Source organism: Delphinus delphis, chromosome 21 (genome assembly GCF_949987515.2).
Source record: "Delphinus delphis chromosome 21, mDelDel1.2, whole genome shotgun sequence".
Taxonomy (NCBI): Eukaryota; Metazoa; Chordata; class Mammalia; order Artiodactyla; family Delphinidae; genus Delphinus; species Delphinus delphis.
In genome coordinates, this window is record NC_082703.1 from 13,963,456 (window position 1) to 13,989,458 (window position 26,003).

The window sequence follows — 26,003 nt, forward strand, 5'->3', positions numbered from 1 at the left end:
AGACACAAAAATCCTCAACAAAACACTAGCAAACCGAATCCCACAATGCATTAAAAGGATCATATACCATGATCGATACATCATGATACTACATAGAAAATCCTAAAGATGCTACTAGAAAACTACTAGAGCTCATCAATGAATTTGGTAAAGTTGCATGAAATACACAGAAATCTCTTGCATTCCTATACACTAACAACAAAAGATCAGAAAGAGAAATTAAGGGAAAAATCTCATTTATCGTCCCATCAAAAAGAATAAAATACCTAGGAATAAACCTACCTAAGGAGGCAAAAGACCTGTACTCAGAAAACTATAAGACACTGATGAAAGAAATCAAAGAAGACACAAACAGATGGAGAGATATACCATGTTATTGGATTGGAAGAATCAATATTATCAAAATGACTATACTACCCAAAGCAATCTACAGACTCAATGCAATCCCTATCAAATTACCAATGGCATTTTTCACGGAATTAGAACAAAAAATTTTACAAACTGTATGGAAACACAAAAGGCCCCAAATAGCCAAAGCAATCCTGAGAAAGAAAAACAGAGCTGGAGGAATCAGTTCCCTGACTTCAGATTATACTACAAAGCTACAGTAATCAAAACAGTATGGTGCTGGTGCTGAAACAGAAATACAGATCAATGGAACAGGATAGAAAGCCCAGAAATAAAACCACACACCTATGGTCAATTAATCTATGACAGAAGAGACAAGACTACACAATGCAGAAAAGACAGCCTCTTCAATAAGTGGTGCTGGGAAAACTGGACAGCTACATGTAAAAGAATGAAATTAAAACATTCTCGAACACCATACACAAAAATAAACCCAAAATGGATTAAAGACCTAAATGTAAGGCTGGATACTATAAAACTCTTAGAGGAAAACATAGGCAGAACACTCTTTGACATAAATCGTAGCAATATCTTTTTGGATCCACCTCCTAGAGTAATGAAAATAAAAATAAACAAATGGAACCTAATTAAACTTAAATGCTTTATCACAGCAAAGGAAACCATAAACAAAACGAAAAGAAACCCCACAGAATGGGAGAAAATATTTGCAAACGATATGACCAACAAGTGATTAATTTCCAAAATTTACAAATAACTCATGTGGCTCAATATCAAAAGAAACAACAACCCAATCAAAAAATGGGCAGAAAACCTAAACCGACATTTCTTCAAAGAAGACATACAGATGACCAAGAGGCACATGAAAAGATGCTCAACATCACTAATTATTAGAGAAATGCACATCAAAACTATAATGAGATACCACCTCACACCAGTCAGAATATGGCCATCATTAAAAAGTCTACAAACAATAAATGCTGGAGAAGGTGTGGAGAAAAGGGAATCCTCCTGCACTGTTGGTAGGAATGTAAATTGGTACAGCCACTATGGACAACAGTACGAAGGTTCCTTAAAAAACTAAAAAGAGCTACCATATGACCCAGCAATCCCACTCCTGGGCATATATCTGGAGAAAACCATGGTTCAAAAGGATACGTGCACCACAATGTTGCAGTGCTGTATACTATAGCCAAGCCATGGAAGCAAACTAAATGTCCATCAACAGATGAATGAATAAAGAAGATGTGCTACATATATACAATGGAATATTACTCAGCCATTAAAAAGAATGAAATAATGCCCTTTGCAGCAACATGGAGGGACCTGGAGTTTATCATATTAAGTGAAGTCAGACAAAGACAAATACATGATATCGCTTATATGTGGAATCTTTAAAAAATGGTACAAATGAACTTATTTACGAAACAGAAACAGACTCACAGACATAGAAACCAAACTTATGGTTACCAACGGGGAAAGGTGGGTGGGAGGGATAAATCGGGAGATTGGGGTCGACATATACACACTACGATATTTAAAATAGATAACCAACAAGGACCTACTGTATAGCACAGGGAACTCTATTCAATACTCTCTATTGGTCTGTATGGGGAAAGAATCTAAAACAGGGTGAGTATATGCATATGTATAACAGTTTCACTTTGCTGTACACCTGAAACTAACCCAACACTGTAAATCACCTACAGTCCAATATAAACATTTTTTTAAAAGACATACTGGAATGCAACTTACACTCCCATGTGGCTTCTTAACGGACTGGTCCTTGAACATGCAGGAAACAGAAAAGTATCATTTTTATCTTCTGGCCCTTGCCATTTCTTTTGTGGTGCTACCCTATCTGTCTGTGGAGTGGTGGAACTGAAGAAGGAAGCAAATTCTGATTTTGGCAGGTCATGTGTTACAGAATTAGAAAAAATGGGCTGGTTTGAAAATTGCTGGGCAAAGCTTTCTCCTTTCCAGAAAGTATTACCGATAATAAAGGACAAGGCTCACACTGCATTTCAAACTTGGATTACTGCGTATATACTATAGCGTTCCAATTCAAGTAAGATTCCAGCTACTTACTGTTTGCAAGTATTCTCAAACCCATAGTGATTACTTTGCATAGGAATTTTGGCAGTTACATTGTTATGACATAAGGATATTTAAGACCAACTAAGCCTTTTGTAAAAAGTAGGATGAAGATTCTGTGGCCTTTACCTCACCAAATAAATAGGCAAAGTATGTTTAACTGCACTCAGATTCGTAAGGACTCGATTAAAAAACCTTTTTTTTAAGGAATGGATGAATTTGGCTTAATCCCAATGGAGAATTTTTCACTGATCTCAGAAGTGTAAAACATGAAGGGTGGGGATGGGATGGAATTTCAGAAGGAAAGGAGGCTTAAATGTGGAGGTTGCCTGTGGGGTGTATCACAATGATTTGCATTGATTTGTTTTGTTCTTTGTAAGGAGTAAGAGGGCTCCTTGCCTTGTTGCTTTCACGACTGGGAGGAATAGTGTTTCTTTGATTATTCAGTCTCCCATCAGCCACATTGATACTGGAATTTGTTCCCTCTCTGCTTAGGTATCTCCACACTTTCTTGGACAATTAAGTGGAAAAGATAGTCTTCTTTCCCTTATGCCATCATTTTTACTGTACCCAATCTGTGACTTTAGGAGCACCAATTTTTAAGGGTAAGTCTCTGGGAAGCAGAGAGGGTTTCTTAAATAGGTAAGGGCCTCCTAAGGACTTGGGGAGTTTAGGGAAAAAAAGGGGGAGGATGGGCTTGGGACGAAGCGATTCCATACAGCAGGACATTTTAAGATTACAAATCTTTTACTTATCCAGAATCAAGACATATTGGAGAATTAAAAATAAGAAAACTGCTCAATTCTTTTGCCTAATTTACTATAATGCATATATCAGTCACCTTAGATCCTTTTTGGAAAAAAGTCATTTTAAAAAACTCATTCTAATGTAACGCAAGAATATAACATCAGGAAAAGCTCAAGCTGATTATCACAGCAAACCATTTTTTTAAAATCCTGAGTTTCCCACTTTGTAGCTAATTGACTATTTATTTATTTATTGGCTGCGTTGGGTCTTTGTTGCTGTGTGAGGGCTTTTCTCTGGTTGTGGCGAGCGGTGCACTGGCTTCTCATTGCGGTGGCTTCTCTTGTTGCAGAGCACAGGCTCTAGGTGCACGGGCTTCAGTAGTTGCAGCAAACGGGCTCAGTAGTTGTGGCTCATGGGCTCTAGAACACAGGCTCAGTAGTTGTGGTGCAAGGGCTTAGTTGCTCCGCAGCACGTGGGATCTTCCCGGACCAGGGCTCGAACCCGTGTCCCCTGCATTGGCAAGGCGGATTCTTAACCACTGCGCCACCAGGGAAGTCCCAGCAAACAGCTTTTTAAAAGCAGCGTTGGTATTTACTTTCTCAAGGCAGTTTGACAGGCTCTGCACTTATGCCCTGAGTTTGAATCCGGCTGTGTGTTAGCGCTGTGACAGGTGCAGATCACAGCAGCACTATCTCCTGAGCCCGTTCTGTGCATTTAGACAGTTTCAGGGGAAGCATTTAGCATTATTCCTTACACAGATTAAGTAGCGCTCAATAAATCCAGCTGCTGTTATTTCTATCAGAAATATTAGTATGTACACCATGCATAACATATAAAGGTAATAATAGAAAGCAAAATTTCAAAATCCAAATATAAATGCTAGAGTAAAATCCACTCACTGACTTACCTAGGACTGTTTTGCTTATTAATTGAGGTACCGGCGCAAGGCAGGTAGATGTGTGTGCTGAGTAGGCAGGAGAGCAGGCTGGCTCACCTTCCCCATCACCACCACGAAGGGGTCAAGGTGAAGTACATGCAGATCTGTTTATGAGGCCACCTGCAGCTACTTAGTAAACGTCAGTGTCCTAAACCCATCTTCCTGGGATAAAGAGATGAGTGGGATCGTTCCTTTCATATTGTAGATGCCAGTGCCCATGTGCCTGGACAAACTCCTTATACGGTGGGAATGGAAGATTGGAGATACATGAGGCCAAGAGATCAGGAAACGACTGCCGGAGAAAAGACAGTTTATTACAGTTCCTTCGGGGAGGGGCACGCCGTGCCCTGGGGGGGGGCGGGGCTGCGTGGGGAAGCACCTGTGGGCCAGGAGGCGGAGGGGAGGGGCCTGTGCTGTGGTCTCTGCGGCAAGGTACGGGCAAGGCAGGGGAACACATGTAGGATGGGCCAGTTTGGGTAGTTTCTGCGGGCTCTGGAGCCTGGCCCTGGTGTGATCAGGGCAGGTGGAGAGTGGCCTGGAGTGTGAGAGCCTGGTCAACGGGGTGGTCAGGCGTGTGGACTCCGGACTCGCTGGTTTGCATGAGAAGCACGCTCGCGTCTGAGTGGTTCACTACGTGTGGGCACTAACGGGCTGACCCTGGGAGGGGCAGTCTCTCCACGGTGGGCAAGGCCGCAGAGGTCAAAGCATCAGAGGACAGAAAAGACCCGCTTAACGTCAATACAACAGGGTGTGGCTTCACCGTCAGCCTGAGCTTCTAAAGAAGCTGAATGCGTTTGCTGTGTCCCAGGAAGAGCAGGCTCCGAAACCTGAGGGGATTCTGGGGCGAGCCCCCCAGCTGACCCCTCCCTTCAGCTGCGGGCCTGTTTCCATCGTCCCGCCCGGCTGCTCCCTTGGACGTGCCGTGGCCCCACAGCGCACATCTCGTCCCCTGCCCCGGAGCTCTTCACTGCCCGTGACTCCTCCCGTCTCCGCGCGTCTGCCCACTCAACCCTTCCCGCTCCCTCTTCCCACGCGCAGTCAGCCTTCCACTGCGACCTGCTACCCCACCTCATCGTGTGTCTTGAATGAGCGAATCTGGCCATGGAACTTTTCTCTTCGGCCCGTGCTTTCCTGTAGGTCCTCCTGTCTCTGCCAAGATCCCTGTCATTGAGTCTCACCTGGCCTCCTCCTCGCTAGTCTTCTTGTCCTTGAAACCAATTGATTTTTCAACATCAGACCCCATCAGTTTTCTATTGAAAAGCCTTGACTGGCTTCCTGGTGATTATGGTGCAAGTTCAAAATCCCGGACATGACACACAAGGCTTCCCCAGCAGACCCCAGCCACCCTTCTGACTTGTGACACTCCCTTCCTGTGGAGGGTCAGCCACACCTGACCTCTGGCCGGCTCTCGGTCCACAGCTAGCTGCCACCCCTTCTCTCCTACCTGATGAAGGCCCATATTCCCTAAGACTCAGGACATGTGTCACCTCCTCTGAGAAGCCACCCCCAGTCCTTCTAACTGTACTCAGACCCTCTTTCCTTCACATCTCCTTAATACTTCTCATCCACCCCCTTACCGAAATGATCTCAGAGTAGCTTGGCTGTTTTTGCCTGTGACTTTTTCATCACATCTTATTCCTTATTCATTCAGCAGATCTTTGTTGAGTATTTGCCCTCTACAATGCATTATGCCAACTGTTGAGGGTAGAGAAATAATAGAGATCCCGCAAGAATCTAATAGCCTCCTTGGGGAGAATGGGAACCAAAGACACAACCAGAGAAACTTGCGAATGTCTAATTCCAATTAAAATGTGATACCTGCAACGACAGGTGTATCGACAAAGTCCTGTGGACACAGAGAAGAAAGAACTCTGCCGGACAATCAAGAGAAGCTCCAGGAAGTAGCATTTGAGGTGGATCTTGACAGATGAGGGCGACTTTGAGATGGAAGAGCAGGGAGAGGTGGGGAGGGTTGGTGATTCCATGGCTCTTCTCTTCCCCTAAGCGCCCACACAAGAAAAATGATATCCACGTGGAAAAACGCTCAAACCAGTTTTCCTTTTTCTCCCTTGAACACTGGAATATTCCCTCTAGGTGCCCTTGATTACGTATCCTTGTGTTTCTCAGTCTTACTAGCGGCTCAGGGGAGCAGACAGCCAGACACAGCTGCCTGCATTTCTCAAGGTTAGATTCAGTGAGAAAAGCGTAACGCAGCACCTCCCCCCCCCCCCCCATGAAGCTGGAACTCACACGTCACCAGAGTTAACTGCTTAGTTGGGTTCAGTGTTCACACTGCCATCCTCTTCACACTTAGATTTATGATGACTTGAGTCTGAGGCAGTTTTCAAAACCTTCTCTACTGGGAAGTTTACTCTATTAATAGGCCTTCCAAAAGTCCATATGCCTCAGTGCCATAGAAATGTGAAACTACCCCCTAGGGCCCCAAATATTCCAGCCTTGCTTTTAGCTGTCAAGCATACTTCGGAGTCAAATAACCCTCTTTAAAGGCCTGGCCCTGCTGCCCACTGGTGTGTGCTCTCGGGGAAGTTATTTAACCTATTGGAACCTCAGCTTCTTTCTTGGTGAATGCAGAGCTTACCTGATAGAGTGTGATGAGTTAGGATTAATCAAATAATGCAACATGGTGAACGAGGTGATTCCTAGTGTATAGTAAGTACTTAGTAAATGGAAGGTGCGTATTTTTGGTGATGTTATTAATATTATGCTCAGCCAGTTCTTATGTGGGCTAGAGAGATGTCTTAGGTAGATACTGAATTATCAGTTTCCAAAAAATCAGGCAGCATGAAGACAGATGTGGGGTGGAGGGTGGGAGAAGCAGGTAATAACCCCTTTATGTCTTTGTATGTTTTATTAAATGTTGTCAAAACACTTTAAAAAATATCACGTCATGTGTCATTATAGGAAAGCTAAAATAAGGGATGGGAGCATTTGACATGTTTTCGTCTAACCCTTTTGTCTGGATTGAATGCCACTTGGTTTAATTAGTTGATGATACAGCAGTTTCTTCATTTTATTTTCATCCAACTCCAGCTTTTAGTTTGGCAGTCTATAAGGAAAATCATGCTCTTTAGTCCAGATAGACACTCATTCTCACTTCTTAGTACTGATATATATTCCTACTGGTAGAGGGTTATTTAGTGTGTCTATGTGTGTTTCCTGAAAGGAAGCAGTGCTGTGTTTAGAGTTCAGGATTCTTAATCAGAAATCTAGTTAAGCTGTGAAATTACAATGGAACAGGTAGTTACAGCTAATTCGTCTAGTTTTCTCTTTATGTCTGATCTTAATGCCATAGACAGAAATGTTTGACTAGGTTTCTAGTAAAAAGCCTCTTTCCTTTGTAGGAACATTGGTTGCCTGCATTTACAATTTTATACGGAGCTCTAGAAGTAGACATGAAAATCAGTGGTGCAAAAAAAAACCAGTATGACTTGCAGTTCTTATCATTGAGAATATCGTTTCCTATTTCCTTTGTTCATTTCTGTGCTTTCTTCTCATCTACCCACATAGGAAGAACGTTGGTGAAAAGCACAGAAACCAGTGACTTTTATGGCTGTGGAATTTCCATGGAGAAAAGAGCATCAGAACGCACCTGGACCATCTTTTGTCCCCGGCAAACCCTCCACACTCCCTGGCGTGTTCTGTGAATTTGAGTGCATGTGTGTTCAGGGTGCTTTCAGGGAGGAAGCACACCTAGCCTCTAGACAAGGTGGGGAGAGGCGGGGCGGGGCGGGGCGGGGTGGGGGGAGGATGAGAGAGACTGTGGAGCAAATGTTTTACAACCTGAACCTCAGAACTGTGATCCTCCAAGGAGAGCGCTACTTGAAGAAAAAAAAAAAAAGTCGAATGGCTTCTCAGGGATTTTATTTTCCGTGCACATGTAAGCCATAATTCCAGTACAGGCGGCAGTATTTAGAGCACTCAGATTTCAGTTCTGTTAAATGTGAAAGAGAGATCGACTGACCATTCATTGCTGTTCCGTAACTAGTGTAAAATATGTATATGTTTATCTTTATTTTTATAATATGCAAATACATTTAAATTTATACAGTTTGAAGCTTCTAGAGTTAGTTCACACTGGGTGCAATATTCTGATGAGAACTGTGCCAAGATGGGGCTGATTTCTTATTTTAGTATAGGACCTTTTGTTTATTCTTTAATTCTCTGCAGATTAAAAAAAAGATACGTATCTCTCTGCCCATGGATTAAGGGTTGGTTCATAGAGTCTGACGATAATCAGCAAGAACTTTGAACATGCATTTCAGGTCAGGCGGTGTCCGTCCTTTTAAATAAAGGTCCCTGCCTGTAACCTGTTGGGCAGGGTAGGAGGATTTTTCCTTTTCTTTGCCCCCACATATCACTAGTGTTGGGCAGAGTCTTCCTTGCTCCGGGCTTTGTGATGACTGTGAGTTGTTACTGGGTGATAGTCTGACGGAGGCCTGGCGATTAAGATTCTTCGGGGGACAGGGATTAAGGGATCCACAAATCCAAGGAAAAGCAGAGTTTTGCAATAGCTTCAGATAACCAGGAGTCAGTTCTGAAGCATGTAAAGAGCTCTGCTAATAAGTCCTTTCTTTTCTGCCCCCAGAAAAGAGTCTGTGAAATTTAGTAGAGCACTCTGAAAGCCCTCCACATCTGGTGTAAGACCGAAAGATAGCGAGTTGCCTAACTGGAGAGCATAAGCCCACATTGGTTATTTTATAAATACAGAGCCTCTGATTGGATGGTCTACTGCCAAGAACTAGTAAAACCCTGGTTTTAAAATCTCTGCGAGGTAAAACTTAAAAAGCCAACCAACCAAACTGCTCTCTCTTCTCCTCACCGGGGCCAAACAGCATCTGCTGCAATAGTAACAACATTCTTAGAAAAGTGTGCCTGACTCTGTTTACATCTGCCTCCTCTGCGTGTTGATTGAAAATGTGTAAAACTGTTTCTCACCCCTGTAAGGCAAGAAAAATGAGTCAGCTGGTATTATTCTTTTACTTCTTCTATAAAGTATTGACTCTTGGAATGCCACAGTATACGACGTCCCCACATATTTTTGAAAGAAGAAACAAGCAAGTGGCTGCATTGTGAAAAATCGTGAATAATTTTTGTAGATTATTTTGTGCCCCAGGAGGTAACTTTATTAACTCCAGAACCTCAGTGAAACAAGTATGACTTCTTATAATCATAAAATCAAATGGGATCAGACTAGTTCTGCATTTTAATACTTGAATATGACACCTCAAATTTGCATTTTCTTTTGGAACAGTCACGAGATTCACCTTCTTAATCCTTTTGTCACAGTTCTCCTGTGCGTGTGTGTGTGTGTGTGTGTGTGTGTGTGTGTGTAAGTGTAAACTGAATGGTAACATTTAATTGCTTTATGGACCATTGAATTGTTGGGCATAAATGTTTTTTCAATCGGCACAAACAGTTCCTGAACTGTCAAATTAACCGACTTTGACCAGGAACAGACTTGTAAATGACTTCAGGCTAACTCCCCAGGGGACCATATTAAATGAAAATAAAAAAGCTCCTTTGGGTGACATACCCTGCAAAGTATGTGCTCTTGTCATGAACATAGATGCCCACATTCTTAATATCTGCTATTTTTGGACAAGTGATGTTTTGTGCTGTCATCTGAACCCTAGAGAAGCAGTATAAGAAGAAAGTTTGGTGTCACATATATTTTAGCAAAAAGGTCATCATGATAGAGGGTCATGTGACCAAAAGCAGCTCCAGAAAAGCTTGAGAACTTGCTTCACGGTTGGGGGAGGGTCGGAGATACAGAAAACATTCTGCTCTATAGGAATTTTCTTCGTTTATGCAGGAAGTTCCATTTTCTCTTTCAACACCTGGGAAGACTCAGCCGGGGAGGCTGACAGGCAATTCATAAGCACAAGGGGAATCTTTTCCAACCAAGACGTCCCTGCCTCGCAAACAAAAGCCCTCCAAGTTTGTTATGGTTTCTATTCCTGCATCTTGTGGTATCAAAACCACTTCCTGGAATTGTAAAAGCGCTGCCAGAACAAATGTTTTTCCCTCTTGCAAGAAAAAACGACAGTGCTTGTATTTCACACTTGTGCACTGGACTCTCTTGAATGAATAAAATGGAAAGGGTTTGGTGTCATTCCTGATGAGGTGTGTGTTCTCTTTCATGCCACAGTTTGTGAATTGTAATTGTGGTTTCCTATTTAATTGTCATAACCAGGCAGAAATTTAAAAAAAAAACAAAAAAGTTTAATAAAAACACAAAGAAATGGTTAAGCAGTTGTATTTCCAGAGTTGAGTTATTTCTGTCTGTTTTTGTTTGTTTCGGTTTTATCAGTTAGGAACTCACTACATTCCATTTTTAGTTCTGAAGGCACTTTTGAGCCACAGGAGGTAGATGGCGGCAGCTCTGGTTGTGGACTGAGCTCCCAGGAAGGAAACGAATGAATCTGTTTCATACTCTGCCTCCACCTTCAGGCTGGAGATTCAGGTCTTGAATATCGACCGTCTCTTAAACCAGAACCTTTTTTCAGCGATCTATGTTCCTATCAAAGCTTATAAAATTATGATTGGTTTGCAAGTTCCCTTCTCCTGGCCTTTCTTTGCCCCGGGGGAGGGGTGGGGTCTGTATTTGCTGGCTGAAGGGGCTGACCCTTGGGTACTGATTCCCGCCCCACCCACCCCCAGCTTTTTGTTTGTTTGTTTGTTGTTGTTTCTAAAGGACTGTTGAGATAAGGATAAGGAAAGGAAAAGCATGTGGCTGCTTCTTGCAGAGGTAACAGCCTCTGGGGAAGGACCTGGTGCAGACGAGCCCTGCCCTGAGGCGCTGGGGCATTGGGGACACAGAAGAAAGGGCCCCCTCCACTAGGAGGGGCCTCACTGTGAAACTCCTGAGAAGGTAGGTGGGGCCACTGTGTGCTCTGAATCCATGTCTCCCTCTGCCAGTGGAAAAGCTGAAACCACGTGCTGATCAGAATTTTCCAGAGTAGCAAAGCATCCCAATGTTCACAGCAGCACTATTTACAATAGCCAAGACATGGAAGCAACCTAAATGTCCATCGACAGAGTCATGGATAAAGAAGATGTGGTATCTATAGACGATGGAATATTACTCAGCCGTAAAAAAGATCGAAATAATGCCACTTGCAGCAACATAGATGGACCTAGAGATTATCATACTAATTGAAGTGAGACAGAGAAAGACAAATATCATATGATATCACTTATATGTGCAATCTAATAAAGAATGATACCAATGAATTTATTTACAGAACAGAATCAGACTCACAGATCTCAGAATCCAACTTATGGTTACCCAAGGCGAAACGAGGGGAGCGGGGAATGAGAGATTAGGAGATTGGGATTGACATGTACACACTACTATATATAAAACAGGTAACTAATAAGGACCTACTGTGTATATAGCACAGGGAACTCTGCTCAATATTCTGCAATAACCTATATGGGAAAAGAATCTGAAGAAGAATGGATATATATGTATATAACTGATTCACTTCGCTGTGTACCTGAAACTAACACAACACTGGAAATCAACTATACTCCAATAAAAACTTTTTAAAAAAGTAGGGAAAGAAAAGGTATGCCCCCCATGGACGGGCTGGCTCTTACAGCTGTGTCCCAGGTAAAGCAAAGTCCTCAGATTCTGTGCCACCACTAACCCTCCTGAGTTGGAGAGAACACAAGGAACATCAATTGCCTCTTTGGGCCTCGTTTCCCTTCACCAGGAAGCTTGGGGTTCTTTAAACTTGCTAAGTAGGTCACAGACAAGCAGACGTCCCTGGTGACACTTTGAAACGCATTATTCATCACATACATATATCCTTCCCTCCCAAGGCTACGTCTCCTGTTTCATTGTGAGCTCTCTGAAGTAGATTCCTAGTTTGCTTTGAACACAGTGTCCCACAAGTGGTGGATTCAAAAGCTCAGGGTTTCCCTTGCCCGTGAGTTACCCGGCAGTGCTGGGAAGGAGGAACATCACCTGGCAGAACCGGCTCCCAGAACTGTTGCACCCAGTAGGGAGGGATGTAGAGTTACTGGAAGAGGTTTAGAAAGCACATGACCCTTTAAAATCTGGGTCTGACAGCATGAGAAAATTCCCCTGGTATCAGAAACCCTATTTGAATATTTAGGCTCAAGAAAGAAATATCTTCATCTTTATACACAAGAAATAACTCATTATTGCCCAAACGGCTCCATGAAACATTCGTGTCTCCTGAGTGACTAAGAAATGTTCCTCTGTAAAAGGGTTCTGAGAACTAGTAAGTTTGAGAAAGCTGCATAAATAAAGCTTAAATTTTTGCTGCAGGATTCAGAACCGTTTAGATGCTGAGATAAATTGTGAGTGTCCAAAAGGGGCACAGAATGCATTTCCACAGGGGCTGGAGAGTGGACGGATGTCTGTGGACATTCTCTGAGACCAGCATTTCCAAAGTACAGGATGTCTACTGCCAATGAGACCGGGGCACTTGTAGGTGAGGCAGATGTAGGCTCAACCAATAGAGAATCACTTTTCTTTGGAGGCCTTTTACTTTCGTAGGAGGTAGGATTGTACGGTGGTTAAGATCACCCCTCCAGACGGCCTCCGTTGGAATCCTCACCATGCCATCTAGTTACCTTGTGCCTCAGCGTCCTCATGTGTAGGATGGAGAAAACCATCTACCTCATACAGCTGTGATGGATATCCAATGAGCTTCTATGTGTAAAGGACTTAGGACAGGGCTTAGTACCGGTCATCAAATACAGCTAATGTTATTCTATTAATGTGCATAGTTCTCTTTTTTACCGGGAAAGCTGATCTCAAGTTCTTTGTCTTTGACTGTATCTAACTAGAATTCTTAACATTGTTTGTCTTCATCATATTTACTAACTGGTTATTCGCACTGGTGATAAAACAGCTGCTTTAAAAATAAATGCATTTAGAAAGAAATACTTCAAATGTATGAAAAAGAAAAATATGAAGTGAATAAGTGCAGGTGGTACACAAATATAGAAAAAATGGTGACGATACGGCAAAAATTATCAAGATGGTATGTGAGCATCTCGGTAACGTAATGGAGGGACCCAATCTGGGACCCAGCCTAACGCCAGCTACAGAGGGACCAGGCAATTTCCCCGGAAGTCTGAAGGACAACCCCACCACAAAAGCTTTTAAAGCTACTTCCCCCAGTTTTAAAATTTCTGCTAGAAAACTGTACAGAAAGATTACAGAAGAATGATTATTAGAAAATGAATATTTCTTAAATTTGAAATTGAAAGTAAGTTCTGCATTCTTAAATGTTTCTTTCAGTGCAGCCGAACTTTTCATACAAATACAACTCTGAAACTCGGGAAAATTCGATTTGTGAAAATGTTAATGTGCTTTCGGAAGCCCTTATAGGTATGACACTTTTTCTCTGAATATTTTACTGAAGGCAAACTGAAAAAGTGAACTCACATGTTTCACTCATCAGAAATCAAAGCAAAATCTCGCTAACCGATTTAGTACACATCAAACAGAACAAATTGCTTGGATTCATTTTATAGTCACTCAGTCCTTGAGAAATCATGGCATGAAATTAAGTTGGGTACAGGCCACATGCCCAGTGAGTGTTGAGGGGCAGATGTATAATGCCTGGCAACCCAGTAACGTTCATTTTCTTTTCTCTCCTGCTCCAAAAAGCATGTCAAGATGGCAGCTGAGCTCAGTGGAAATTCTCCCCAGCAAAACAAAGTGGGGAAAATTGTTATTTTTTTTAAAGAAAGAACCACAAACAATTATTTTTAAATTTCTGACAAGGGGCTTCCCTGGTGGCACAGTGGTTAAGAATCCGCCTGCCAATGCAGGGGACACAGGTTTGAGCCCTGGTCTGGGATGATTCCACATGCTGCAGAGCAACTAAGCCCATATGCCACAACTACTGAGCCCGTGCGCCACAACTACTGAACCCACATACCACAACTACTGAGGCCCGCGCACCTAGAGCCTGTGCTCCGCAACAAGAGAAGCCACCACAATGAGAAGCCCGCACACCGCAACGAAGAGTATAGCCCTGCTCGCCGCACTAGAGAAAGCCCGCGTGCAGCAACGAAGACCCAACACAGCCAAAAATAATAAATATATATTTTTAAAAATCTCTGACAATTGTCCTGAGGACATACAGCAAATGGAGAAATAGTCATTCTAGAAAATCTATGAAGTATAAGCTCAGCCAGCACCTGTGACCTTTGAGCCATGACCTCCCTAAACCCTCCCCGCCCACAGCTCCATGTTCTGGAAACGCTACCCTGGGTCCTCTCTTCTGAGCAGGCGTGGCCAAGAAGATGGAGGTTCTCTCTCCTGTTAATGCCCCATCTGGGGCTATGGTTTCACCTTGGGAGAGACAGGCTGCCCGCATCTCACATCCTCCCCAGTATTTTATTGCAGAAGCTCTATTCCAGGCAAGAGTGGCCAAGAGACTAGGGCCTCCTTGCACTCGTAGCGCTGAAGCTCCACCAGAGGCAGGACAGGCCAAGGCTACCGGGGGCTTGAATGCTCCTGCCCCAGCTCTCAAGCAGGGTGGAGATTCCACCCAGGAGGGGCCAAGAAGACAAGGGGCTACCGTTTCTGCCTCCCTCAGTGCCCACTTGTAGAGCAGGGGTGTCACTCCCAGAAAAAGAGGGTCCCCACCCTCAGTTCCAGTGTAGGGCACAGGGGTTTGTCCAGGGGCAAGGCAGGCCATAAAGATGAAGGTCTCCACCGCTCTGCCTGAGGAGGCTTTCTTTGGAACAGAGCCCAGAGAACTGCATACCTAAGCGTGTTGTCAAAAGCAATGGCGATGTGGTGGAGAGCATTAAAGGAGGCTGGTAGCTCCACGGTGCAAGTAAAGCAGCAGAGCGCCCGGAAGTTCAACAGAACCAGAGAAAGAGCCCAGGAAGCGTCCTCCTGGGATCCCAGTCCATCTGGGGGTGCTCAGGCTGCACCACTGAGGAGTAATCAGAGCAGGATTGGGACAGACTTCAAAGCATCCCCAAACCAACACACAGACCCACCAACACGGCAGAAGCTTCACTGGCACAACACAACCTCTGAAAAAATACTGACTGAACAGTAAGCTACTCCAACCCAGGGGGCTACTCCTAGGAAGCCAAGTTTGTAACTAAAAATCACACTTATTCCTGGGAGCCTGGAAGACTGCATGTCCAAGACGGAGCCCTCTCAGAAGTGATCAGAGAGGGAATTCCAAGCTGCTAGTCCCTGGCTGAATGTGGAGCCAAAAATGTAAATTCCCTGAAGTGGGATAGCAACCTACAAGCTAGACACACACCCAACAGTAAAGGGTAAAAAGCTAACTGAGGAAGGGGCTGAAGCACAACTTTTGACCAACAAGTGACTTATGCAGAACTAGAGCAACCCCTTGGAAACTAGGCTAAAAGATAAAAATAAGGGGGAAAATCTGAGCAGGGACATCAAAGAACACCCCCCCCATAAAGGAAATTATGTAAGTAGTGATAAAAACTGTATAATTGCATACATCTTCTCCTTTCTTCTCTTGACTGGTTTAAAACAATTGCACAAAACAATATATAATATGTATTGTTGGTCCCATAACATAATGATAATAAAAGCACAAAGGAGGTGGGTAGGACTAAGCTGCATTGAAGTAAGGAAATGATACCAGATGGTAACTGAAATCCAAAGGAAGAAACAAAGTGAGCCAAAAGGGTAAATAAGAAAGCTTTTCTAACAAAAGTTATAGTGTATACTCCTTTCTTCTCTCTGCTTCTTTAAAAGGCATGTTAAAGTGATGATTATAACAATGTATTGTTTTGTAATATGTATAACAATAATAGCACCAAAAAGGGTGGAGGAAATGAAGTTATATAGGAGGAAAGTTTCTATATTTCACTGGAACTAAGCCAGTATAAATCTGAGGTAGACTCTGCTAAGTTAACATGTTTATTGTAAGATTTAGAGCAATCCTTAAGAAAGTAATTCAAAAATATATTTAAGAAACCATTAAAGGAATTAAAATGTGACACTAGAAAACACCCACTTACTGTAAAAGCAAGCCGTAAAAGGAGGAATAGAGGAGCAAAATGTTATGAGACATAGAACAAAAATCCGTATGGTAGACATAAATCTACCTACATCATTAATAACACTAATGTGAATGGATTAAGCAACTCAACCAAATGAGAGACTGTCTGATTGGATTAAAAATTATGCTTTCTACAAGAGGCAGATTTTAATTTAAAAATACAAATAGGTGGAAAGTAATAGGATGGGAAAAGATAAGCCAGGCAAAAAACCAAAACAAACAAAAAACAACCCAAAACAAAGAACAACCACCGCAACAGAGCTGGAGTGGCTACTAATATCAGACAAAATGGATAATAAAATAAGCAAACAAAATGTTACTAGAGACAAAGAGGCACATTTTATTATGAACATTGGTCAATCCATCAGGAAAGAAAGGAAATTTGAGACATGCACAAAAATATAAAGATTAAACAACACAGTACTAAATAACCAATGGTCAAAGAAGAAAGCACTAGAGAAATTAGAAAATGCTTTAAGATAAATGAAATTGAAAACACAAAATATGGAAATTTATGGGATATAGCTAAAGCAGTATGCTAGAGAAATTTAGAGCTGTAAATACCTATTTTCAAAAGAAGAAATATCTCAAATCAATAACCTAAACTTCACCTTCAGAAGCTAGAAAAAAGATAAGCACACTAAACCCAAAACAAGCAGAAGGGAGGAAATAATAAAGAGCAGAAAAAGAGAACAGAAAAACAGAAAAAAAAAATCAACAAAACCAAAAGTTGATACTTCGGAGAGGTTCACGAAATCAACAAACCTTTGGCAGGACTGATCAAGAAAAGTTCAAATTTGAGAGAAGACTCAAATTACTAAAACCTGAATAAAAGGACATCATTACTGACCTCATAGAAATAAAAAGGATTGTAAGAGAATGCTATGAACAACTGTATGGCTGTAACTTAGATCAGTGGTCCCCAACCTTTTTGGCACCAGGGACTGGTTTCGTGGAAGGCGATTCTTCTACAGACTGGTGGTGGGGTGGGGTAGTTCAGGAGGTAATGCGAGTGATGGGGAGAGGCAGATGAAGCTTCGCTCACTCGCTGCTCACCTCCTGCTGTGCGGCCTGGTTCCTAACAGGCCACAGACTGGTAGCAGTCTGCGGCCCGGAGCTTAGGGACCCCTGACTTAGATAACCCAGACAAAATGGACAAATTCCTACAGGCACAAATTATCAAAACCATCTCAAGAAGGAATAAGAAATCTGACTAGATCCAAGAAAAGGGACTGAATTTGTAATTTAAAACCTTCCCACAAATACTAGGACCAGATGGCTTCACTAGTGAAGTATACCAAATCTTGAAAGAACTAATACTAATCCTTTCCAAATTCTTCCAAAAAATAGAATAGCACTCTTGTGCTGCAAACAATACCATCAATAAAATGAAAAGACAACCCAAAATAGGAGAAAATATTTGCAAATCATATAACTGTTAAGGGACTTCTATCAGAATATATAAAGAACTCTCAAAACTCAGTAAGATAAATAACCCAATTTAAAAATGGGGATAGGATTTGAATAGATATTTCTCCAAAGAACATATGCAAGTAGTCAATAAGTACATGAAAAGATACTCAACATCACTGGCTATGAGGTAAATGCAAATCAAAATCTCAGTGAGGTACCGCCTCACACCTACCATGATGGCTATGATAAAAAAAAAAAGATAGACAATAACAAGGGTTGACAAGGATGTGGAGAAATTGGAACTCTCACATATTGCTAGTAAAATTGTAAAGACACTTTGGCAAATAGTTTGGCAGTTCTTCAAAATGTTAAACATAGAGTTACCTATGACTGGATCATTCCACTCCTCTACTCCAAGTTTATACCCAAGAGAAATAAAAGCACACATCCATCCAAAACTTGTCAACAAATGTTTACGGCAGCACAACTCCTGATAGCCAAAAAGTGGAAACAACCCAAATGTGCATCTGCTGATGAATGGATAACTAAGATGTGGTATATCCATACAATGGAATATCATCTGGCAATAAAAAGAAACAAGGTACTGACACGTTATCACTTGGAGGAACCTTAATGCTGGGTAAAAGAAGCCAGTGACAGAAGGCCACATGTTGTATGATTCCATTTATATGAAATATCCAGAATAGGCAAATATGCAGTGGTTGCTTAGGGCTGGAGAGAGGAGGGATAGGAAATAACTGCTAATGGGTACAGGGTTTCTTTTGGAGGAATGTATTGGTCATGGTTCTCTAGAGAAACAGAACCAGTAGCATATATTGGAAAGATTATAAGAAAGTGGATTGTGTGATTATGGAGGCTGGCAAGTCCAAAATCTGTAGAGCCAATGTCCCATTTGAAGGCCATCTATCAGGAGAATTCTGTCTTATTCAGGGCAAAGTCAGCCTTTTGGTCTACTCAGGCCTTCACCTGATTAGATGAGGTCCACCCACATAATGAAGGGCAATCTGCTGTTGTAAAAGCCAAGGGCCTGGGCTTTCATGAGAACAAAGGCAGAGCGTGATGGGGTCAAATTGAGAATAGAGTGATGAGTCTTTCTCATGAAGACACAGAACTGAAATAAAGGAAAATATCTGGGGGCAATGAGTTGTTAGGCAGCCGCCCAGTGGCACGGTAGAGTCCGAGGACATGAAAGCATATAGAGCCAGCAGCCTGTGCCCTAACAAAAGCCCTTCCACAATACTGTGCCTACTGAACACAGTTCCAATTCCTCGGTCAATTGGCATAAATCTCAGGTGGCTCTGTTCCCTCTACAGGTGTGCTTGAGACAATCAGTGCGACCACACCCAGTTCTGAGGGAAACACCTGTACCCACAGCACCTGCTGCCCCTCTTCCAGTCCAGCATCGCTGGTTGAAGTAGCAATGGGCAACTGGGCACCTAGGATGCAAAAGCTGTCCAGGCCAACCAGTGTCCTGCTGGAAATGCAGAAGACTGAGCCAACCAACCGCAGGAGCAGAGGGAATGTCGTGCTATGGAGAGCCTCGTCAGGGTGGCGGTTATGGCCACTTCCAGACCAAGGTTAAGATGGAGCACACAGCTGGCTGAAGCAGAGGAAGCTGGCCGAACAATGCAGAAAAGCACGCCAGGGACCACACCCCTGTGACTGGGTCTGGACACAGGGGTTCCTGGAGTCCCCTCCATTGTTCCAGTCCAAATATATTCCTAAAGTGGCACACCTCCTCTGAGTCCCACCCATTCCTAGAGGTAATTCAAATTGATCCCTGCATTTGCACCCCAAATACCCAGCTGCAGCAGTACCTCTTTCCTAGGAATTCCTTCACTCAATTATTGGGCACTCTAGAAAACCAACAAAGACACACAGTACAGCACAGGGCACTATACTCAATATTTTGTAATAACCTATAAGGGAAAAGAATCTGAAAAAGAATTTGTATATATATAAAATATCTATTATAAATAACATTATATAATGTTATTTATAATATATACAAATTTATATAAATTCTTTTTTCATATATATACATATATATATAACTGAATCACTTTGCTGTACACCTGAAACTAACACAACATTGTAAATCAACTAGACTTCAATTTAAAAAATGTAAAATTATTGGGCACTCAATACATGCTAGGTGCTGTGCGGCACTGGAGGTTCGGCACTAGATAAGGCAGACTGGGCCTCTGCACAGAGCTATTTTCTCGTGGTCAGAGCCCACTATGTTCGCTACTCACGCTGCATTACCCTCCTCCAGCCCTGTGCCCTGCACTCCCACACTCCCCGAGAGGTGCCTTTGGCTCACACTGTTTAGCAAGGTTCCTCTCCATAGAAATCCCCTCACCTGCTAAATGCCGCCCCCTCCCTGCAGCCTCCCAGGATCTCTCAGGCACAATTAACTCCCCTCTTTTCAACACAACTTAGCCCTTCTGTGGCCATCATGGCACTTCTGCCATTCTGCCTCAGAGTTGCAGTTATTTACACGCCTCTGTCATCTTCTCAACTTGAACTCGTTGAGAACAGGAACTGGGCCTGATTCCTATCACTGAATCTTCTCTCCAATGCATACTGGTTAAACCAAACTAAATTCAACTTGTGAGGAGCTGGGGAGAGAGAAAGTGAGGAGGACATACACGCTTTGCTGATTCTCAGCTTCCAATCCAAGCATACGGTCACAAGTCCCTCATTGTCACCCTGTCTCCTAGAGTACAATATAATTGGTGACATGTATCTAATGACTTTGGTCCAGCTGCCTTCCTCCGAATCCAAATCATCCCTAGCTCACAGACAAGCTAGTTATTTTTTCAGCCCTCGCACATGGTCAGTATCGCCCAGCCAGGAAGAAGGCATAATGAACTACTTCCAAGTGCTTTGAACGGGCAAAACTGTGTTTACACAATTACATGCAAACAAGCTAATGTGACGGCATTGCTGAGATTTAATAGTGCTGGGTCAGGAAATTATAGTCCCCTGCTTACACGTTTCACTGCAGATTGGTTTACGTGTCATCGGAAAAGAATCTCGATTTGGAGCTATTCCTTCGTGCACAGGGGGCTTGCTATAAATAAAGGGGTGGGGAAGGGAGTCCTTAAGTGAATTTTATTTCCTCCTGAGAGATGCATACAAAGGCAAGGGGATGACTGTCTCCATCTGGGCTCCAGCAGAAAATTCCACTAACTACGTGCAGGTGGCAGCAGCATAAATAATAATAATAAAGGAGGTTTTCTCATGTGTCCAGGCTTCTCTCTCAACCAGTTCTGCTAAGTGCTGTTGACCTTGCCAAGACTCTATGGACATAGGCCAGAGACACAGCTAACACAACATAAGAAAGAGCCCTGAGCTTGCAATCGGAGGCCTAGTTAAAGACCCAGAGAGCCACTAACTAGCCATGGATCTGGGGCATGTCCCTGGGCTTCTTTAGGCCTTAAACTGCTTATCTGCCTACTCAACAATTGCTTAAAGTTCCTTCCAGGGTTATAGTTGAGTCTTTGCCAGGTCATTAGACTCCTGTCCCACAGCTACAACATTAGTGAGCTGACCCATCCACACGAGGGTCATTTTCTAATCACACGGTTCTCCACGTGACTAACCGTGTGTCTGCCACACGGTGGCCTAAGGTAATGGGGTTTGGCTGGGGTGCTGACACTTTGCCTCTTACTCACACATGGTATTAGGGGAACGGCCTCCAGAACCGCCGTCTCCTTAGCTACAGAGTCTAAAAGGCAGTTAATGAGCCAATTCATGAGATCACTGGCCTTCCAGGATTTTATCACTGGGTTATTTTTAAATTCAAGTGAAAAGAACTAAATGTTCAAGTTCTTAAATGGAGAGGTTGGAGGAGTGATCCATTTTCTGTGCAAGGGTGATCCCTTGTAAAAATGAGAGGGCATTCAACACAGCTAAAGGGAAACAGTCAATCTGGCTTCACCAGAAATGTTTACAACCTGGGGCCCCTATAGAACGCTGTTCTTGGAACCTGTGTTTTGAAAACGTGGACTGACTGGACTATAATGTGAGGCATTTCTGAGGCCAAACTCCCAGACAGAATCCAAAACAGACTTGGGTTGCATTATGAGGATTGTAAAATACAGATGTTAATCAAGTTGCTAAGAAGGATCATATCAGTAAACAACTTATTTTTGACATCTTGTGCCATCTGGCGCTATAAACATTCCCACACAGTGTGCTTTTCAAGTTTGCCCCTTTTGCACATATGCTGAGGCCACGGCAGTGGAAACTGGACCACTTTGGAGAGCAATTAGGAATAGCTATCAAAAGGCATCAATGTGTCCAAATTTTATCCCACTCTCAGCAATCTATCCCAATATCATAAAGATATGGCAAAAGATCTATGTATAAGAATGTTTCTAGCAAAAATTTAAAGCAACAATGGGGAAATAATTCAGTAGAAATATACGATAGTAAATATCATTAAAATGATGCTTAAGAATGTTTCATAACATAGAAAAATTTTTGCTACAATTTTAAGTGAAAAACAGAGGTTGTAAGTTTTTTTGTTTGTTTGTTTTGTTTTTTGCAGTATGCAGGCCTCTCACTGTTGTGGCCTCTCCCGTCGCGGAGCACAGGCTCCGGACGCACAGGCTCAGCGGCCATGGCTCACGGGCCCAGCCGCTCCGCGGCATGTGGGATCTTCCCGGACCGGGGCAAGAACACGTGTCCCCTGAATCGGCAGGCGGACTCTCAACCACTGCGCCACCAGGGAAGCCCTGTAAGTTTTATATATAATATTTTTTCAACACTTGTGAGAACAAATAGACAAAAAGATGCAAGACAAAATGCTACCAGATTACTTTAGATTTGGGAGGGCAGATGATGTTCCCCCCCCCTTTCCACTTTACTCGGCTTTCCAAATTACCCACAATAAGTTTTACCTTGAAATTATAATATCATTACAAAAAACTGAGTGTCCCTTAGAGGACAACCCCTTCCCTCATTGGTGACCTTATTTCCCTGTTCATCACCACCATGCCTTTCTCCCTGCAGACGCAATGGACACAAGAAAATCAAAGCCACAGAATTCACTTCTGCAGGTGATGATTATAAATGTCACAGCCCATATTGACAAGTTTGATGGAGAGTTCCAAGATGGGTGGGTGGGGGCAATATCCTATCTATCTTCAAACCATTATTTTGAAGACAACAGGAAGAAACATGGCAAAATGGGCATCCATGGACCACCGCTTAGTGCTGAAACCCTAAGCATCACCCAAGAGCCAGATGAACGCAGACTAACCCAGCACATCTCCATCCTCCAGGAAGGCCCTGGGGACTTCACACTTTCTCTTGGAACAGGCTTTTTACTTGGTGAAAGCCTGGAACTACAGGAAGGTTCCAGCATTTTGTCCCCTAAATTAAATCATCCTAAAAGAAGTCAGGGTAGGAGATTGGTTCAAGATGGTGGAGTAGAAGGACGAGCTCTCACTCCCTCTTGCAAGAGCACCAGAATCACAACTAACTGCTGAACAATCATCGACAGGAAGGCACTGGAACTCACCAAAAAAGGTACCCCACATCCAAAGACAAAGGAGAAGCTGCAGTGAGATGATAGGAGGGGCGCAATCACAATAAAATAAAATCCTGTAACTGCAGGGTGGGTGACTCACAAACTGGAGAACACTTATACCACAGAAGTCCACCCACTGGAGTGAAGGTTCTGAGCCCCACGTCAGGCTTCCCAACCTGGGGGTCTGGCAATAGGAGGAGGAATTCCTAGAGAATCAGACTTTGAAGGCTAGTGGGATTTGATTGCAGGACTTCCATAGGACTGGGGGAAACAGAGACTCCACTCTTGTAGGGCACATACAAAGTAGTGTGCACATCAGGACCCAGGGGAAGGAGCGGTGACCCCATAGGAGACTGAACCTGACCTACCTGCTAGTGTTGGAGGGTCTCCTGCAGAGGCGGGGGGCACCTGTGGCTCACCAAGAGACAAGGACACTGGCAGCAGAAGTTCTGGGAAGTACTCCTTGGCATGAGCCCTCCCTGAGTCTGCCATTAGCCTGACCAAAGAGCCTGTAGCCTAAAGTGCAGGGTCGCCTCAGGCCAAACAACCAAAAGGGAGGGAACTCAGCCCCACCCATCAGACAAGCGGATTAAAGTTTTACTGAGCTCTGCCCACCAGAGCAACACCCAGCTCTACCCACCGCCAGTCCCTCCCATTAGAAACTTGCACAAGCCTCTTAGATAGCCTCAACCACTGGAGGGCACACAGCAAAAGCAAGAAGAACTACAATCCTGCAGCCTGTGGAACAAAAACCACATTCACAGAAAGATAGACAAGATGAAAAGGCAGAGAGCTATGTACCAGATGAAGGAACAAGATAAAACCCCAGAAAAACAACTAAATGAAGTAGAGATAAGCAACCTTCCAGAAAAAGAATTCAGAATAATGATAGTGAAGATGGTCCAGGCCCTTGGAAAAAGAATGGAGGCAAAGTTTGAGAAGATGCAAGAAATGTTTAATAAAGACCTAGAAGAATTAAAGAACAAACAAACAGAGATGAACAATACAGTAACTGAAACGAAAAATACACTAGAAGGAATCAACAGCAGAATAACTAAGGCAGAAGAACGGATAAGTGACCTGGAAGACACAATGGTGGAACTTACTGCTGCGGAACAGAATAAAGAGAAAAGGATGAAAAGAAATGAAGACAGCCTAAGAGACCTCTGGGACAACATTAAACGCAACAACATTCGCATTATAGGGGTCCCAAAAGGAGAAGAGAGAGAAAGGACCCGAGAAAATATTTGAAGAGATTACAGTCAAAACTTCCCTAACATGGGAAAGGAACTAGCCACCCAAGTCCAGGAAGCACAGAGAGTCCCATACAGGATAAACCCAAAGAGAAACACACAGAGACACATAGTAATCAAATTGGCAAAAATAAAAGGCAAAGAAAAATTATTAAAAGCAGCAAGGGAAAAACAACAAATACCATACAAGGGGACTCCCATAAGGTTAACAGCTGATTTCAGCAGAAACTCTACAAGCCAGAAGGGAGTGGATGATATACTTAAAGTGATGAAAGGGAAGAACCTACAACCAAGATTACTCTACCCAGCAAGGATCTCACTCAGATTCAAGAGAGAAATCAAAAGCTTTAGAGACAAGCAAAAGCTAAGAGAATTTAGCACCACCAAACTAGCTCTACAACAAATGCTAAAGAACCTTCTCTAATTGGGAAACAGAAGAGAAGAAAAGGACCTACAAAAACAAACAGAAAACAATTAAGAAAATGGTAACAGGAACATACATAACGATAATTACGTTAAACATGAATGGATTAACTGCTCCAACCAAAAGACACAGGCTTGCTGAATGGATACAAAAACAAGACCCATACATATGCTGTCTACAAGAGACCCACTTCAGACTTAGGGACACATCCACACTGAAAGTGAGGGGATGGAAAAAGATATTACATGCAAATGGAAATCAAAAGAAAGCTGGAGGGGCTTCCCTGGTGGCGCAGTGGTTGGGAGTCCGCCTGCCGATGCGGGGGACACGAGTTCGTGCCCCGGTCCGGGAAGATCCCACATGCCGCACAGCGGCTGGGCCCGTAAGCCATGGCCGCTGGGCCTGTGCGTCCGGAGCCTGTGCTCCGCAACGGGAGAGGCCACAACAGTGAGAGGCCCACGTACTGCAAAAAAAAAAAAAAAAAAAAAAAAAAGAAAGCTGGAGAAGCAATACTCATATCGGATAAAATAGACTTTAAAATAAAGAATATTACAAGAGACAAGGAAGGACAGTACGTAATGGTCAAAGGATCAATCCAAGAAAAAGACATAACAATTATAAATATATATGCACCCAACATAGGAGCATCTCAATACATAAGGTAACTGCTAACAGCTATAAAAGAGGAAATAGACAGTAACACGGTAATAGTGGGCGACGTTAACACCTCACTTACACCAATGGACAGATCACTGAAACAGAAAATTAGTAAGGAAATACAAGCTTTAAATGGCACAGAGACCAGATAGATTTAATTGATATTTATAGGGCATTCCATCCAAAAACAGCAGATTACGCTTTCTTCTCAAGTGCACATGGAACATTCTCCAGGACAGATCACATCTTGTCTATGTGACCAAGCCTCAGTCACAAATCAAACCTTGGTAAATTTAAGTAAACTGAAATCATATCAAGCATCTTTTCTGACCACAACGCTATGAGATTCGAAATCAATTACAGGGAAAAAATCGTAAAAGACACAAGCACATGGAGGCTAAACAATACATTTCTAAATAACCAAGAGATCACTGAAGAAATCAAAGAGGAAATCAAAAAATACCTAGAGACAAATGAC

The 26,003-nt window shown here is 42.9% G+C and overlaps 1 protein-coding gene and 1 long non-coding RNA gene across 4 annotated transcripts in view; one reads left to right on the top strand and one right to left on the bottom strand.

Annotated features, from left to right (window-relative positions):
* Positions 1–10,609, top strand: part of MFHAS1 (multifunctional ROCO family signaling regulator 1) — a 115,929-nt gene extending 105,320 nt beyond the window's left edge. For 2 of the 3 annotated variants that reach the window (XM_060001256.1, XM_060001259.1), the window contains 2 exons: positions 7,673–7,871; positions 9,978–10,609. In XM_060001256.1, the coding sequence (XP_059857239.1) occupies positions 7,673–7,706 (34 nt within the window). In that variant the 3' untranslated portion in view covers positions 7,707–7,871; positions 9,978–10,609. Of the gene's footprint in view, positions 1–2,955; positions 3,066–7,672; positions 7,872–9,977 lie in introns of all 3 variants that reach the window. The other variant, XM_060001257.1, reaches the window with a different exon arrangement.
* Positions 1–26,003, bottom strand: part of LOC138413937 (uncharacterized) — a 99,900-nt gene that overhangs the window by 19,290 nt on the left and 54,607 nt on the right. The window lies entirely within an intron of this gene.